The 17,762-nt window shown below is 48.9% G+C and overlaps 1 protein-coding gene across 3 annotated transcripts in view; it reads left to right on the top strand.

Annotated features, from left to right (window-relative positions):
- The window catches only part of PHKA2 (phosphorylase kinase, alpha 2 (liver)), a 61,527-nt gene extending 59,562 nt beyond the window's left edge, over positions 1–1,965 (top strand). For 2 of the 3 annotated variants that reach the window (XM_012730372.1, XM_012730371.1), the window contains exon 33: positions 158–1,964. In XM_012730372.1, coding sequence (XP_012585826.1) covers positions 158–328 — 171 coding nt within the window. In that variant the 3' untranslated portion in view covers positions 329–1,964. Of the gene's footprint in view, positions 1–157 lie in introns of all 3 variants that reach the window. The other variant, XM_012730373.1, reaches the window with a different exon arrangement.
- The last annotated feature ends 15,797 nt before the right edge of the window (positions 1,966–17,762 follow it).

Here is a 17,762-nt window from a genome sequence, read left to right as displayed (position 1 = left end):
CCGGCCCTGCCTGCAGTCAGGCTTGGAGCTCTTGTCTGCAGCCTCCAGCCTCCTCTAGCTCCCCTGACCTCGCCAGTGAGCACCACCCAGCCCACCATCACCAGAGCACTGAGGGAGTGAACTGGCTCATTCTTTGCCTCTGCCTTTTCCTCTGCAGATGTCGATGGGAGCCATGGACACCCTGGAGAAAGACCAGGCCACTGGCATTTGCCACGTCTTCTATGACAGTGCCCCAAGCGGGGCATATGGGACAATGACCTACCTGACAAAGGCAGTTGCTTCTCATTTGCAGGAACTGCTGCCGAATTCGGGCTGCCAGACGCAGTAGATCCTCGACACTCGGCCCTCCAGTCCCGCCAAGAACTTCTGTCCCCGAGCCCCTGTGCTGTCACGAAGCATGTCCCATCAGAAGTACTGGCAAGGAGGAGATGGCCACCAGTGACCTGAAGCCAGTGTATGTCTCCACCACAGAGAGAGCCCTGTGTCCCCTGCTCCCCCACAGAGCACCACAGATCATTGTCTGGGTTCATTTGGCTGGGACATTTGTCACAGCATCTGGTCTTCTGGAGTCTGAGGCGGAATTGGAAATTGGTGTCGTTCGCGTGAGAGTGAACTGAGAAGCCAGTTTAAATTGGCGCTTGCAGAGTGTTAACCGAAATAGGCTCGATGAGCGAGTGACACATCTTAATGATGAAACATCCTTCCAGAAGCAGCAGCAGCAGCAGCAGTGAGACGAGTGGACCTTGACAAACGGCACATCCTAACAGGATACAGTCTGTCTGCAAACCAAACTCTTTACCAAATAGAACAACTTTATCTTTCTGTGGAATTAGGGGTTTCTCATACTTTGCTTTCTTGGCCTGTTGCTTTCTTGGCAGAACTATTTTCCAGCGACATAATTCTAACCCAGATTTAGGAAGTTGCTCCCAGTTACTTTGGCTCACGGTCTTCAAGGATTTCATCCTCGCTGCCCATGAACTAGGAGTTTCTCGCGTTTCAGAAACAAACCCCACATCTTCTGAAATCTAGTGAACCTGCACATAGGCACGCATTGAAGGGGAAGCCAGCTCTTCCTGCATCTGGGCCAAGTGTGTGTGGAACTGGGGCAGGCAGGGGAGTCCGTCTGGGAGGACGGTGCTGCCCGATCTGCCCCCCTTCCCATCCCCAACTGGGGAGACCACCATGGCAGGCTCTGGGGGAGCCACATGATGAGCCCGTGGCCCTAGATGCGTTGGGAATGAGCGTTGTGCTCATGCAGCAGCAATGCTCCTCTCTGAGATTGAGCCCAGCCGAGGCCCCCACCCCTTCCCAGAAGGCTGGTGTGATGGATGGTAGAGGAGGAAGGGCAAACCAGAGCACAGGGCCTTCCCAGTCTGTGGCCAGTGTCCTGGTGAGTGGTGTTTCTCTCAGACATCATCTGACCTGGGGTGGGGTGTAGACAACAATAGGGGTCCATTATTTCTGCGAGCTATATGCTGAGCTCCAGCTAGTGGATAATGGTGGGTCAAATTTTTGAGGTCCCTCTGCTCAGGGGACACTGTAGTTTTGCTGATAAGTCTCTGTGTGGGTGGGAAGAGCCGAGGCTCTGGCTGTTTGCAGGGGACTTCTGGGGCCCCTCAGAGCTGAGAAGCAAGACTGAAGGCTTTTCTGGAAGCTGGGCACCCTGTGTTCCTGCTGCTTCCTGCTAAGAGTCCCTCTTCGCTCCAAAGTGAATACTTCATTTTGCCCTGGGAGACGGTCGAGAACACGAGCACTGTGTTCCGTGGGCGGGGACGGACAGCATGCTTTTTACCTGAGCCACGGTCCTGTCCCAGCAAAGTGCTCAGTACTTCCATGAAGTAAAGCCTCACCATTTCTGCTCCTGTGACTTCCCTCATCCGTCTTTCCCTTCCTCCCTCTTTCTTATCCATGTTAGTGCTAAGACCTTTCTCCTCAGATGACTAGATCCTTCCTTCCTTCCTTGAGTGACACAGTTTGCACACTTTTTCTGTGGCAGGTGTGGGAAGGCAGAGGTGGAGATGGGTCCACACTCTAGGACTGCAGGCCATGGCAGGCTGATGTGATGGGGACAGGTGAGAAGCCCGATGAGGGGCGGCAGGCCCCAGAGACAGTGTGTGTGGCCTGGCCTGCAGCTCCTACCCATGTAGCACGTAGCATGTAGCACGGCCTGGCGCCATACCTGCCCGAACCTTCCTGCTGGTGCCACTCTTCTCTGGGGACCCTGGGGTCACACAGCCACTCAGGTTTCATAGTAGCATATGTATTTGAGGGGGGCCTTAAGACATGACATAAATAAGTCTCAGAATTCGCCTGATAGGCTCCCTGCTGGATCACTTCGAGCACAGATAATGTAAGAAAGGTACATGCCACAGAAGGCCTGGTTGCTTGGGGAAGACTCCACAAGAGTTACAGCCCTCTAAAACGAGGCAAGCTCTAATTTAGCACAATCACCTGCCTGTGGATGACGTGCAAAGCCACAGATGCCGTGTTTGGGCTCACCAGCCGAGAGCTGGCCAGGAGAAGAGCCATAATAAGCAATTCAGCTGAGCCTTCCATTCACTCTTTTGAAGCCTCTTTCAAATGAAACCCTGAAAATAGTGCCGCACTTCCACTGGCGTCAAGCTGTCAGCGTCAAAGAAGGAGAACAGGTTTCTGAGGCTTGGTCCCTTCTGGGAGCTACTGAGGCCCACACAGAGAAGAGAAAAGGCTTTGGGGGCTGCAGGGAGGACAGAAGAGGTCTGTCCTGCCACCACCCTGGCTTTGGTGGGCTGGGTTTCCAGGCTAGAGGAGCCCTGTAGTCCCTCTGGTTTGGGCCTGCTGCTCCTCCACACTAGGGGTGGTGGAAAGGGTGCTCTTGCCCATCCTCATTGGCAGAGTGGCCCCGGGGCTGGGGTTGGGGGGGGTGGAATGCCTGTCCTGTCTTGGAGCCAGGAACAAACAGATCAAGCAGTGGGGCCCAGCCTTGATGCAGGTGAACATAGCAGCAAGGAGGAAGACTCTGTCTCTGGTCACGCTGGCCTTCCTTGCTGGAACGGACACCAGCAGCTATGAGCCTCTGCACCTCGGTTTGTCCATCTGTAAAACGTGCAAGAGGGCTGCTGATGGCAAGGGAGGAAGCGTGGGAGTCACAGGCGCTCCCCTCTCCACTCCAGAGACTTCCCGTCATAGGCAGTCAGCCGTGTCCTGTGACAGCCTGAGGCTGGGGCACAGGGGAGATACTGTCAGGCCAGGGTGTCCCAGGGTAGAGGTCTATCAGGAGGGCAGTTGGAGTGCCTGTGGCTCTTCCTGGGTGTGGTGCAGGGAAGGTGAGATCCTCTGCCTGGAGGAGAGGATGTAAAGGCTCCCTGACTGAAAAAAAGCAGGTCAAAAAGACCAGAAGATCAGGAGGAGAGGAACTGTCAGTTGATTGATGCCACTTATTTCTGGACAGGAAGCCACCAGGAGGCTCAGCCTCCCTCGGTGTCAATTACAGCAGTTCCATTTCTGTTCTCTTGGCTTGCACCTATTGGCAAATCACCTTTGTCTTCTTCGCTTCCTTGTTGTCAAAGGGTACAAAAGCCTCCCACCCTCACCCTGGGTGCCATCTTTCAAGGTGACTCATGCTTTTGAAGTCCCTGCCATCTGTTCTGTGCGGCTCTGCACTCCGCTTGTTCCCAGAATGCCGTCTGTTCTCCCAGAATTGGCCCTGACAGCTCTGACAGAGGGCAAAGTGAAGCCACATCACCCTTCTAGAGCCCACTGCCCTTTGTTCCCCCTCCCATGACACCCCCCATTTCCCCAGGAGAAAGCGAATGAAGAAAAACCACGTCTGTGGTACCAGGGGGCTTCTTGGAGGGAGAAGGAGACCCGAAACGGCAAGAGTCTATTCCCTGGTCTTTTGTAGGGAGCATTTGACGAATGGTTTGGGTGAGGGAAAAATTCCGTCAGAAAACAATTCTGTGTGTGTGTGTTTAAGGAGCATATGTGCAGTTATGGCAAAAATGCCTTCTTAGAAGGACTGGAGTAATTGGAGCCAATGAACTCTGAAGTCATGTGATTCATCCCTCTGCCTTATGGCCATATGTCAATGATTCTGAAAAATGAATTGCTCAGAAAGCACTTCTTGTGGGCTACAATGGCCAGGCATGACTTGGCCTCAGAAATAGCGACTGGTGTGGAGGGGGTTGAAAAACAGCTTCTGAGGAGGCACGGTCTTCAGATTCCTGTGGAAGTGTTCCTGGTGCTGGCCCCTGGGACATCCACATCTCCAGCCTCCGTCCTCTGCCACAGTGGCCCTGTCCCAGTGGGGTGTCCCCCAGATGCTTCCACCCCCAGCAAAGGGCATAGTTTTGATGTCCCTACACGTCGTTTCTGAACTGGGCCACGTCGTGTCTGAACTGGGCACCAGGCGGTGCTTCTAGCTTCTTGCCTCCCTTCCTGAAAGACCTTTCCACGCAGAAACCCAAGATAGACTTGCCAAGAATCTCCAGTCCCTGGCTCTAGTCTCCTGTGGCCTCGATGTCAGCCTTTGCCACTGTGTCAACCTTCTTCACAAATAACAGAAAACAACTCCGGCTGGGTAGGAGATACATCTCTGATCACCAGGCTTGGCAGCTCTAAGCCAGGTTCAGGCCCAGGCCGCTCCCCTGGGTGCCTGGGTTTACACCCTGAGATATGAACCGCAGATGCCCCCAACGCAGGCCACTGTCACTAGGACCACTGCCTCTGCTTTTCTGGGAGCCAAACGTAGAGGCTGCCACCTGCCACAGAGTGGGTTTCACACAGCTGCTAGCTGTCAGTTCAGTCTCTGGCAGGTGTGTTGCATCAGCTAGTGAGGGAATCAGGGGGAGTTTTGTAAAATGGTTTCTGAGGGTTCCTCCTCTTTGTATTTTAGCTATGAAATGGTGATTTATTTAGTAAGTCATATATATTTTTATTGCAGTAATGGCTTATAGCGCTGTATATGTTCTAGGGGCACAGGTTCACACCTCTTCAAATGAATGTTGCCATACCTCACCCGCCACCAAAATCGCCATAATCCTCCATGCTAGTCCTCTGGGTCCTTGTCCCTCTTTTCTTCCCACCCCCACACCTCAGCTCTGTAGTCAGGTTTTAAGGGTTGACTTTGTTTTATTTGTCTGCTTTGCTTTGTTTCTTCATATTCCACAGATGAGAAAAATCATCTGGTATTTGCCTTTCTCTTTCTCACTTATTGTGCGTAGCATAACCACCTCCAGTTGTATACATGTTTTCACAAGTGGCAAGAATTCATCTCTTGTTAGAGTTCAATTGTATTTCATCCTGTGTTGATTCCATATCTTAATCCACTCATCTGTTGATGGACACTTAGGTGGTTCCCTTGACATGGTCACTGTGACTGGTACTGCAGTGACAAGAGCTCCTCTTCATACAGCGCAGGTGGGCCCAGCTTCGTAATGTCTGGAGGGCCCCCAGACCCAGGAGGGAGTCTGAATGCTAGCCATGCAAACCCAAGTGCCTACTATGGCCAGGATGCTTGGCTTTCAGTCTCCTGTCCAGAAAAGGAGGACTCGTGCTCCCTAGCAGGGGTCGGCCCTGAGAACTGGCCTAAAAACTATGTTTGCCCATTGGGGAGGGATGTCCAGCAAGCATGAATAGGGGCATGCAGAGAACCACCAGGCATGGACAGGTCACCCCCATGTCCGCCTCTGGGCTCAAACTAGGACACCGAAGGTTCTCGCTTTGGTGGGAATGTTATCAAGCCACATTGACCAAGCAGACGACCTGCTACCACTCAGTCCCCAGGAGCTGTCACAGACCCTCCCACTGAAGCCCTGGGATGATGCCAACTTGCCTCATGTTTTTCATGACCATCCTCCAGTCTCAGTAGCCTTTTTCTGGACTCCGAATGACAGCCCATCTGGGACAAGATGAACTGATTGTCACAGCTTTGCTTCTAAGTCTTTAGCCAGCTGCAGATTTAAAAATAAAGAATGGGGCTGACTGGAGGTGCAAGCCCCCCTTGTGGCAGCGTGAGTGACCCCAGCTGTCCCAGGGGTGGTCCCTGAATCCTCGCGAGCACTGAGTCTTCTCCAGGCAGCTCGGCCTGCTAGGGAGAGACTCTCCACTGCCCTGCCCCTCTTCTCCCTTCTCTCTGGGCAGCAGCTCACAGCCGGGCGAGGCCACCCGGGAGCAGGGAGTGGAGGCCGGGCTGACCAGGCCCTCTCGAGGTGGAGTCTCAGGAAAGGTCTCTGGATTTTCCATCCCCCAAAGCAAGGAGCTAGCTGGTGCCGCAGTGATCCTGTGCTGTCCGTGCACCATATGGGCTTCTGTCCTGGGCCCCCAAAGAGACTGGGGGTCACTCTCGCACTTCAGCACACGTTTTATGCTGTGTGTGGTGGGCTGAGGTGCAGACGGCTCCACATCCAGCAGGGAAGGAGACAAAGTAAGTGAGTCAATAGGGAGGGAGAGGTCCAACTTAAGCTCAGAGCCAGAGAAAGGTTCACTGAGCACAGGGCTCCAGATGAAATGGTGCTGGCTGGACCCAGCAGGCCTTGGAGAGAACATCAGAATTGGGCTGAGTCCTGTAGATGTCAAAGCAGCCTTTGGGGGAAGGGAAGGCACAGCTGGGCAAGGCCAAGGCCATCTCCATGTTTACCTGGAGCCTTGGCTCCAGACAATCAACAAATGAGCAGTTAGGTGCATAATGTATAGGGCTGACAGGAGCCATGGACAAGAATAAAGCAGAAGAAGGGGACAGGGTGTTGACGGGGACTGTCATATGGCATGACTGAGAAGATCTGCGATGAGGCAGGATTTGCTCAGAGACTTGCATGATGTGGGGGCCTGAGCAATGGAATAGTGAGGCCAAGAACTTGTCAGCCAGCGGGAATAGCTAGTATGGAGGCAGGCGTGCATCTAATGTAGTTTGGGGACTGCAAATGCAGAGGGGAAGTGAAGCCATCAACAGGAAAAGTGCAGACTGCTTTTCTCCAAGTCCCTGGACACAGAATGACGAATGTTGTAGGCGCCCACTTTGTGTAAAGGAAAGCAGGCAATGGGGCAGTGGCTAGAATGCAGGGGACAGGCTTCATTATACAGGGGACTGAGCCTGGGTCTGCGGGGAAGGGAAGGAGTACAGGCCCCGGGGGACTTCACTTTCACTAGCCCCTGCGTTGCTGCTCTTTAGGGAGCTGGAAAGGGGGTAGAATGGTTGCAAACAATAGGAAACCCTTCCTGTCCCTGTCCTCAGCCTTACTCTCTCAGCTCAGGCCTAAAACCCTTGTGGTCCTTAGACCATTCCCGAGCAAATACCCACAAGCCTGGACAGAGCCATCGGCCTGCCTGCCACACTTCTGGGGACGTTGGGGGATGGGGCTGCTGTTCCTCAGGGCCAAGAGCTCAGCTTCTCCCGGCCCCACACACCCCCGCCTTTTCCTAATGACATCAGACCCTTTTGCTATCTGAAAGTGCGCTCCTGTTTTTCAAGCCCCTGGACTTAGAAAGCATGAGAAGGGCTGTGGGGCCAGGACGGAGACCTTCTAAAGGCTTCGCATTCAGCGAATGGTCCAAAGGCTGCTTCCTCTGCGCTGTAAATAGACGTGCTGTGCTAATTTTTTTTTTTTAACTTAAAAAAGCACAGTGGAAAGCAAGCAAGCAAGAAATGTAATGAGTCATCCTTGGGAGGAAGGGAACAGCTCCCTGCTTGGAGGCACTGGTCAGGGGAACATTCCAGAAGGCTAGCCAGAGACTGTGTACCTTGAGGGTAGACAGAGTGGAAATACAGGTGGGAAAGAAGCTGAGGCCAACAGGACGAGCTCTGAGGAATCCCAGGGATAAGTGACTGTCTTCTTGTGTGTTTTACATTCTAGCAGCCATGGGTATGTTACACATGGGAACCACATGGCTCAGAAACTGCTAATGATGGCACTATGAGCACTGGACATCTGCTTAGTGAGATAGCCATTATCAGCACGAGAATTTTACTGAGGGGGAAGCCAAGGCTCCAGCAGTTTGTGAATTTCATAAGTCCACGTTAGATTAGGACTAAAACCTGGATTTGGAGACTCCATGTTTACCTAGATCTGGGCAATGGAGAGTACAATTCCCTTACAAATTTATCTCCAATAACAGGCTCATTTCTTGCTGCACACTAAGCCTGGATGGTAGATATGGAGAGAAATGTCGCAGGGGAGGGCATTCTCAAAAGCCTACTATTGCCTGCTAGGACCCGAATCACTCTTGGGGATGTGCAGCCACGCTGGATGCTCCTTCTGCTAGGCCCCAGACACGCAGGCAACACACAGTGCTTGGCCCGTGCACCCTGGAGTACACTGGCTGGCTTCACTGCTCACTGCCCTGGGCTCAGGGCTGCATGGCTCCTGGGCAGCCCTCAGCAACCATCTAAAGCCAAAGGCAGGTCTTGCTACTCTCGCTAAAGTCCCTGCATAACAGAAGAAATGCTGTGTTAGTGCTGGGGCAACTGCAAAGCTCTTAGCAACCAGACTGTGTTCTCATGTGGACTCAGCCAACTGTACTTTGTCCCTTGGTGCCTCCATTTCCTCCGCTGCAAAATGGAATGGTGATTATATAAACCATCCTCGGTGGGCAGTTGCAGAGATTACCAAAATAAGGTCATAGCAACAACAATAATAGCACGTGTGTAACGTCAGTGTGTATAAGCCAAGGCCTGGGGCTGGGCTCAGGAGACTGGCTGCTGTCACCCTCTCCCCACAGGGGCAGCCAGGTACTTACAAATACGGGCTTTGGGTGCTGACAGTATCTTTTGTATCCGTGTGGACTGGATGACAGTCTCTCTCTGAATTTCCTCACTTGCCAAGTGGGGATGATAGTACTTGCTGTGGAAGATTTTGGAGATCATTGGAAATTATAGAAGCACGTAAAAATGTCAAGGCTCCTGCTATGGATGGACGGGGGGGGGGGGGTGGGGGGGGGCAGAGGGAGGCAGGCATGCACTGGGGGAGGAGGTGAAAAGACATCAAAGCCTGTCTTCATGTTCTACCTCTACGTTCCTCTTTCATCTGGGAGCTTATTACCAGGGGCCTGGTGTGGCAAGGCTGGAGTCTCCCCGCAGAAGAGAAAGGGCCTGGGTGGGCACAGGTCGGAGCAGTAGGCAGAGGGCAGGGCCACAAAACCTCGGGCTGCATAGGTGGTCCAGCCCAGCCCTTGGGGCCCAGCCCTGAGGACTTGTGACAAGGGAGCTGGCCGTATACCGTGTACCTTTGCCTGAACCCTGGCATCTGGTATAGTGATGGGCACTGGCCTGGGCTGCTGCTGCCTGATGCTGAGGGCAGTGACTGCCAGCTCCTCTACAACTGGGGGTGGTGTTAACCCTCAGCGCATATGGCTGTTGCAAGGGTGGAATGCATTACTAGTCAAAGTGCTTGGATATCACTGGGTACACAATAATGCTAAATAAATGTTTAACTAAAAATATTTAGTGAGGGTAAAGTTCCTGGAAACTAGCAAAGTGAATTCCTGTTTTAAAATAGCCTCCAAATGCCTTCTCCCCACTTCTGTCCTTACTCCAGATGCTCTCGTTTCCTCAGGCGTCTCTGTCACCGAGGTGCTAGAGTTAAGAGGCCTGAAGACTCAAAGCCAGGTCTTGCTCTTGAATCTGTCCACCTTCCCTTGCAGATTTGCTCTCTGCTCTGCTTCTTTTTAAAGTAATACAATGTAGCCGGCAAGATGGGGAGACAGGGAAAGAGTTCCTTCAGCCCTCCACTGAGCCCCTTAACTGATGTCATTTTTCTTAATTTAACGGCATCCTTCCAGTTCCCCAGCCACTGCTGAGATGTGCCCAGGCCTCCTGGGCCTTGCTCTGCAGGGAGGGCGCCAGGCCTGAGGCTGAAGCCACAACCCCTCCATTTCACAAATTCCAGGAAAGAGACAAGTCTGTAACTGCTGCCCAGCACTGTACCCCAATCCTACGACCACATGCCCCACGTGACCTCCTTCTCAGGGGTGGGGCCCTTCCCCATGCTGACGTTCACATACTTACGCGGACACGAGTTATCGATGTACCTAAGGTTCTGCTAGTGTCGCAGGGCAAGGAGCTGTGCGCACAGACGAATTGAGTCCCTGCTCCTGGGAGAAGCCTGTAAAGAAGTAAGAGAAGCAGTACCATGGAGCAAGGGATGGAGCTGAGGTGTGGATCCCCGTGGGGACCAGCTTCAGCCTGACCCCACTGGAGGGCTGCTGTGTTAATGAGTGACAGGTGGGTGGCCTCAAGGAAAGGGGCTGGCATTGCTGCAGGTGGCAGAGGGCATGACTTCCCAGCCTTAGGCAATTAGGGGGAAAGGGTGGTTTTTGGAAACTGTGTCTATAAGGGTTAAAGAGAATACTTTGGGTCTCAGCCAATCAGTAGAAACAGGAGTTAGTTACTATGGCATATTTCTGGTCACAGAAGCATCACCAAACTTCTAAAGACCCCAGACTCGGGGCCATCCTGGTGTTGCAAGGAGTTAAGACACAGCACTATGAAGCTATCGGTAGCCACTGCTGCAAGAGTTCAATCCCAGCCAGGTGGCTGACCCACATGGCGCAGCTCCTGTCTCCCTGTGGCTCCCCTCAGCAGTGTATTGCTCTTGATCCGCCTGTTCTGTTCCCCACTCTGGTGAGTCCTCTCATCCCCTGCACCTCTGGCCTGTACCCAAGCTCCTGTATACATAAATAAATAAATCTTTACAAAGACCCCAGACTCTCCCATTGTAAGCAACCTTCCGTGTTCCTGCACCCTTTCCCTTCCTAACCCACTTACTCCAGGACAGAGTCCCAGGTAGCCAGTCTATCCTGCAGCTCAGGGTACAACAGAGGACCCTCCTAGGACAGGACCGTCAGACCGCAGGGCCCAGCACACACACCCACACTTGCTCAGGGGGGACAACGGAGACACGCCCACGGACCTCTGTTAGCATCTCTGGGATGCGGGAGGAAACCGAGTCCCGGGGACCCCCACCAGAGATGGGGAGAAGGAAGGTCAGACCCACACCAACAATGATCCTGGCCGGAACTAGATTTTTTTCACATCAACATCAAAATGAAATGTTATCATAAACATGTGGCTATACGAGACCCTGCTACACCCAGCAATCCTAGAAGAGCCAAGAAGGGATGTAGGCGGGGTCTGGGTGAAGCTGCGGTGAGGGGCCCCATGTCGGGCTGGCCCTTCTCTCGTCTTGCCACAGCATTTACTCTCATTGTGCAGCACAGGAGTCAAGTGTTCAAATGCTCAAGCCATTCATGCAGTGTCACAGCCCCTTGGAATCTGTGTGACTTCAGAGTCAAGCGGGTTTGCCAGACTTACCAAAGCAAAACAAGGGGCCTGAATTGCAGATAAGCAACAAATCAGTATTCAGGACAACCATGTCCTGAAATATGTGGGACGTGCTAAAAAACAATACTAAAAAAGTATTGTTAATCTGGAATTCAAGTTTCACTGGGCACCCTGTATTTTATCCACTCCCTGAAGCTGGGGTCTCAGGCGGCCTTTCTTCACTCAGTTCTGCACAATACCAGACGCTGAGGGAAACGCTTCCTTTTCGATAGAAATGTACTGATGGGCCGCGTGCTCTGCAGGGCGAGGGGAACTCCTGCATTTGTCCAACACCCAGGAAATAACTGTGGGCGCGTCTCCACCGTTGTGAAATGATCTCTTTCAAATGCAGCCACTGGGCGAGTTCTCGGAGGCGCAGAGCAGATGAGAAACGAGGAAGGCCCGGGTTGGGCTGGCGTGTGAGGCGGCCCCCGGCTCGGCAGCCAGCCCTGGGTTTCCCTCCACCCTCGCGTGAGGGAGCTTTGACTAAATCCTCACGCTCTCCTCAATCAATAGCTCCAAACACCCACGCTCCTGCGCGGGAACCTCAACTCCAGCCTCTGCACCCAGGGGGCCCAGGAGCAAAATCCCACAGCAGGCTTGAGACCCATGACAAAACTTTGTTGGCATGTGCGAGGGACTGCCCTCCTTGCTGGGGTCTCCCTAAGAACTGCCCGCCACGTGACGTGACAAGTGGTGCCTGCGGCAAACGTTTCAGCGCCTGCTCCCACGGGGAGCACTTGGGTGCGGGCAGCACAGGCTGGGTGCGCTGAGGGCTCAGCGAGGAGCGGCGAACGAGGCTATAATTAAATCAGACTGTGAACATACTGTTCGCGGAAACCTTAGCAGAACATGAGTCATGCTGGGTAAATGAATCACAGCCTCAGCGTTTCCATTTATATTTGCTCTATTTTGCTCGGGGTCCCGGGACCCTTTCTTCCCATCTTCCCATCTCTGGCCCCTCTTGAAGAGAGCGTGTCCAGCCTCGCATGATCAAAGTCTAGGAAGGAGGCAGGGCTCAGGTCATCCTGGGGGGGGGGGGGTCTGGGTCAGCAGGAACAAAAATGAAGAGCAAATCTGGCCATTTCCACGCTTTTTTTTTTTTTTTTTTTAATGTAGAATTTGGTGAGGGAAGAGGTTCAACTTTCAGGAGCAAATGACGTTTCCTGATCCTCGTATAGCTTTTGGTGAACACAGCTTCCAGAACAAGTACCAGACAGCTCAAATGGCACCTTGACCACATTAGACCCCAGCTTGGCAGCCTCTTCACCAACTGCCAGCTGTACCACCTTACCTTGTAAAGTAGGTTCTGTGATCACAACAGCCTTGGCTTCCTAGGGCGGTGGTGAGGATGGATGAGTTAATAGTGCCTGGTTCTGAGGAAATGACATGGAGTTTTCTCCAACACTATTAACCCTTTGGTGGCACTGCTGGGTGCTAAGGTGCCAGGCCACACTTCACAAGCTGGCAGAGGCAGCTTACAGGCTGCAGAGCCACCGAGGGCCTTTCCTGTATCCTGTCAGGTCACTTTTGTTGCAGGTGAGGAAATGCAGACCCCATCTCACACATGTTGGCAGCCAAACCTGAGCAAAGCCGCTTCGACCCCACCCAGTGCTCTTCCATGTGGCCCTGGGCACGCTGCTGCTTCTCGGAGGAGGGAGACTGGCAGTGCAGGGGTCCTTAAGTGCCACCCCAGGGACACAGAGCGAGCACTCACCCCTCTCAGCACTCATATGCAGGCAAGCTGCCACCACACTCATACGCTTGCTCATACGCTTGCTCGGATCCGTCGAGCCTGGAAGAGGGGGAGAGAGGTCGGGGTATCCTGTCCCTATTGCAGTGACCCTGGGAGCAACTTAATGAAGAGCTATTTAACCTACTCAGACCAAACATGAAGTGATCTCAGGTATTCCAACGTTTTTCTAACAGGGATCTTTCTATTATCACCTCATATCCCCACACTTTGAGATATTTTATCTACCAAGATGCAAGTGATAAGTTAATTTGTTCTCCTATAAGTGTCTGTTGAGCAAGGAATAAATGATGTTCTCAAGAGGAGGAGCTGGGACTCCTGCCAAAAGCAAAGAAATGTGACATTTTTGTTGGCCTGAGATGTCTCACTGGAGTTCCATTACAGGCTCTGGCGAGCTCCAAAAATGATGTCTCACCAATACCTGGTAGGATGATTAGCCCCATCAGGAGGTTTAGGGACCCCAGAAGGGGAGCCATGGGCTCTGATCTCCCCATGGCAATCTACGCCTCCAGGACAATGGCTATCCAAGGACCCAAGGAGGAAGCAGTGCAGGAGAGAAGGGCCCTCAGTTGATGCTGGGAACAGGGTCTTGAACCCGTGCCCAAGGCAGAGACTACCTACTCTGATGATTTCAGGCCCTTTTCCCTTGGGGACAAGCCCCAAACCACAGGGGCCCTCAGAATGCCATTTTCCTTGACCTCTGGACACACAGCCCAATACTTGTGCTCTGAGACTCTCCTGTGTGACCCTTTACTGCTAAGACATGTTCCTAAAAGAGCAAGTTCAGGTGTCTCCCAATGGCCTAAGGCACACACCCAACAGGTCTGAAGTTCTGGCCACACCAGGCCCATGGAGCCAGGTGACACTGAAAATTAACACTTCCTACTTGAGCTGCTCAGTTCCAGCTTACCTTAGACCCTCACTCATGTGCCCCAAGAGACAGAAACAGACTCTGATCTGAAACTGATCTGAGCATCGCCATGCTTATTCAGTTAGAAATGCTTGGCTTTGTTCGGAATCCCTGTAATTGCGGAAAGATCATTTGGAGGAGCGTCAAAAGGGCATTGATTTGATTTTCAATTCTATGAACTAATCTGTGCTATTCTATTACTTAGTACTGTCTTGTGAAAGACTTTAAAAAACCCTATATAGCAGTAAGTTCCATTAAAAGTCTATTTATTTATAATAGATATTAATAAGGAGGAGAAATAAAATTAATGGTAACTTAAATTAGAAAAAAAAAGAAAAAAACCATAAAACAACAGTTTAGGGTCCTCCCTGATGGCGCAGCAGGTTAAAGCACAGCACTAAGAAGCTTAAGCCACTTCTGCATGAGTTCGATCCCCGCCTGCCCCAGAGGTGACCACATGGTGTGGCAGACCTCTCCTGATCCGCCCGCTGCTCCCCTCAGCAGTGTACTTCCTCGATCTGCCTGTTCTGCTCCCCACTCTGTCCCTGGTGAATCCTCTCACCCTCCGCATCTCTGGCCTGTACCCCAGTTCTATATGAACAAATAAATAAATCTTAAAAAAAAAACAGTTTAATGGAGTAGGATGAGTAAAGTAAAAACAGGTATATCAGTCAATTCACCAGAATAAGTTCATAGAATTGAAAGTCAAACCAATGTCCTTTTAACACTCCTCCAAATGATCATTCCACAATTTCGGGGATTAAACAAAAGACAGACTGTCAAAGTTAAAAAATAAAAATCTAGGTAAGTTAGAAAAATACATAAAAAATGACAAAGAAAGATTAGAAATAAAATGCCAAAAAGATACCCGAAAAATGCCAAGAAAGCAAGAACAGCAGAAAGAGCAAATTAAAATTCGAACACTAAACAGGATCTGAAAGGACACTGTGTGGTACGTGTAAAATTAAGAACATATAGTGACCATACATTTATGCACATTAAACAACCGACACCAAGATCATAAGGCAAAAGAAAAAAGCTTCTAGAAATCCAAACAGAATATAATACAAATAGTGTTCAAGGGAGACTTCAATTCACCTCTTTCAGAATGGGTCTGTCTAAAGAACACAGTCAGTAGGAGCATGGATGAAGTGATTGATACAGCTAATAATTTGGGGGAACATGTACAGGGCACCTGACATTCTTCAACTGGAAATTACACATTTCATTTGTGTGTCCATAAATCAGAAATATGTCTGAAAATAATTCAGGTCCATGGCCACAAAGAAAATCTTATTAAATTTTTAAGGAACAATGATTGAAACTTTAAATTATGGAATATTTTAAATGTGGACATAAAGAAATGCTCCCAAAACCCCTTAGAGGGGAAATCAATACCAAGAAACTAGTGAATAAAAAAGAGCATTTCATACCAAAACCTATAGAAGAGTGAAAGCAAGTCTTAAAGGGAAATTTATAGCCTTAAATATCTTCATTATTTAAAAAAAGTGTAATTATAATATATGCCAGTCTTAAGAAATTAGAAAAAGAACAGTAAGATAATAAACTAACAGAAATCAGAAGAGAGAATTGGTACAGATAAATGCTGAAACAAATGAAACAGAAAACAAATGCCCTTCCCAAAATAATCCAAATGAAAAATATATGTAAGCACTGGCACTTATAAAAGACAAACAATAGTCTTACAGTCCCTTGCAAGGCAGATTAAGGGGAAAAAAAGAGTCAGAAATTTATAAGAGGGGACTGAGAAAAATGACATAATCATAGACTTAGAAGAGATGAAAAGAACCACAACATATATAGAGGACAATTGAATAGGAACAACTTAAAGGAAATTAATAACTTCCTTGCAAAACTGAAGCTACCAAAGTAAAGGAGATCAGAGTACAGATGAAGCTGGGAAGGAGAGCAGCTGTCAACAATGAAAAGGATACTAAAACCACATAGGTCCCCAGCTGAATTTTATCTAACCTTTGGCAGACGAGTCCGAAGTTCTCTGCACCTCCTTCTCTCAAACTGAATGCACATCCGAATGACCTGGTGTTCTGCTTAAAATCCATATTCTGATTCAGTAGGTGTGCAGCAGGGCCTGGGACTCTGCATTTTTAATAAGCTTCCAGGTAAGGCAGACAGATGCTGTTGGTTTAGGGACCACAATTTGAGTAGCAAGAAGTTAATATTTCAGGTAGTAGGAGAAAACGATATAAAGCTCCCAGCTTCTCTTATGAAACTGGCATAACTTAAGTACCAGTATCAGACAAGTTGCAACAGTAATACTTTCTCAAACTCAATTTGATTGATTATAAATAGAACTGCAAGTTCTGAATGACATATTTGCAAACAGTTTCTGGCATAAAGTAAAAGAATTAGAAAATGCTCCAACATGGAGAAACCTATGACTCTTTATATCAATATTCAGAAAGTCAAATAAACATGAATAAATGATAAAAGCAGCTACTCCTAATAAAAACTTTAAGTAAAATAGGAATAGATGAAAACCATGTAAAAAACAAAACAAAACAAAACAAAAAAACTAAGGATACTATTTTAAATGTCAAACACTCGAAAGATTTAACTAAAGCCAAGGCGGAGACAAGGATGCACACTAACACCATTACTATTGAGCACTGTTTTGGGACAGTACCTACCTCTCGATTCCAGACGCCCATCAGAATCTAGTGGGAACCTTTTAAAATACATACCAAATTCAATCTCTGAACCTAATGGCCTGGCACTAGAATCTTTTAAAAACACTTACTGACTGATGTTAATGCACAACCCAGGATTAGAAACACTGTCTTTAAAGGCTTACCAAATGCAACATATGAAGAAAATAAAACAGCAGGTATAATCACTGGGAAAGAAGTAGGGTTGCCAGATAAAATACAAAACACCAAGTTAAAATAAATTTCAAATGAATGAATACATTTTTAGGATAAGTATATCCCAAGCAATATTTGAAACTAGCATCCTAAAAAATTATTTATCTGAAACTTGTATTTAACTGGGCATTCTTTACTTTTGTTTGCTTTATCTGTGTAATTCTAAAAGAAGAAATATAATCTAATTCTGCTGATACTACAATTGTCTACCATGAGAGAACCTATCAAAACACTTTTAGAATTAATATTTAGTATTAGTAAGGAGGATGAGTACCAGATAGTTTCCATTTTTATTCAAACTATAAGTACTTAGAAATGCAAATGGGATAAGTTTTCCTATTTGTAATAGTGGCAAAATACTCAAATATTTAGGAATAAATTTAATGAGAGCTGTAAGAACCATAAAAGGAAACCTCTAATACCATATTAAAAGATAAAAAGCAATTTATGAACACATGGAAAATTACAATTGTTCCTAGACAGGAATAGTTAATATCAAAAAACATAAAATTTTGCAAGTTAATATATATACTATATTCATTTTCAGTTAGAATCTTAACAGGGATTTTCTTGTAATTGTATAAATTTGTCTTAAAGCTCATAAAGAGAAATAAATGTCTGAGATTAGCTAGGAAACCAAATGAAAAGAACAGTGGGACTTGTCTCACCAGATATCAGATAATTCTATAAAGCTACAAAAGTCAGATCAATCAACAACAACAGTAAAAAATAAAGAACACAAACAACAAAATGGAAGCATCTAGAAAAATCTAGAATTAAATACTATTATATTTGAGATATTAGTATGGGATGGTAAACATGGTCATTCACTTGGGTGGGAAAAACATGGACTATTCAATACGTAAGGGTGGAATGACAGAATACCCATATGGAAGAACATAC

Source organism: Condylura cristata, unplaced genomic scaffold (genome assembly GCF_000260355.1).
Source record: "Condylura cristata isolate star-nosed mole 26May11 unplaced genomic scaffold, ConCri1.0 scaffold00027, whole genome shotgun sequence".
In the NCBI taxonomy this organism is placed as follows: domain Eukaryota; kingdom Metazoa; phylum Chordata; class Mammalia; order Eulipotyphla; family Talpidae; genus Condylura; species Condylura cristata.
The sequence above is the reverse complement of the archived record's forward strand: the minus strand, read 5'-3'. Positions and strand labels throughout refer to the sequence as shown.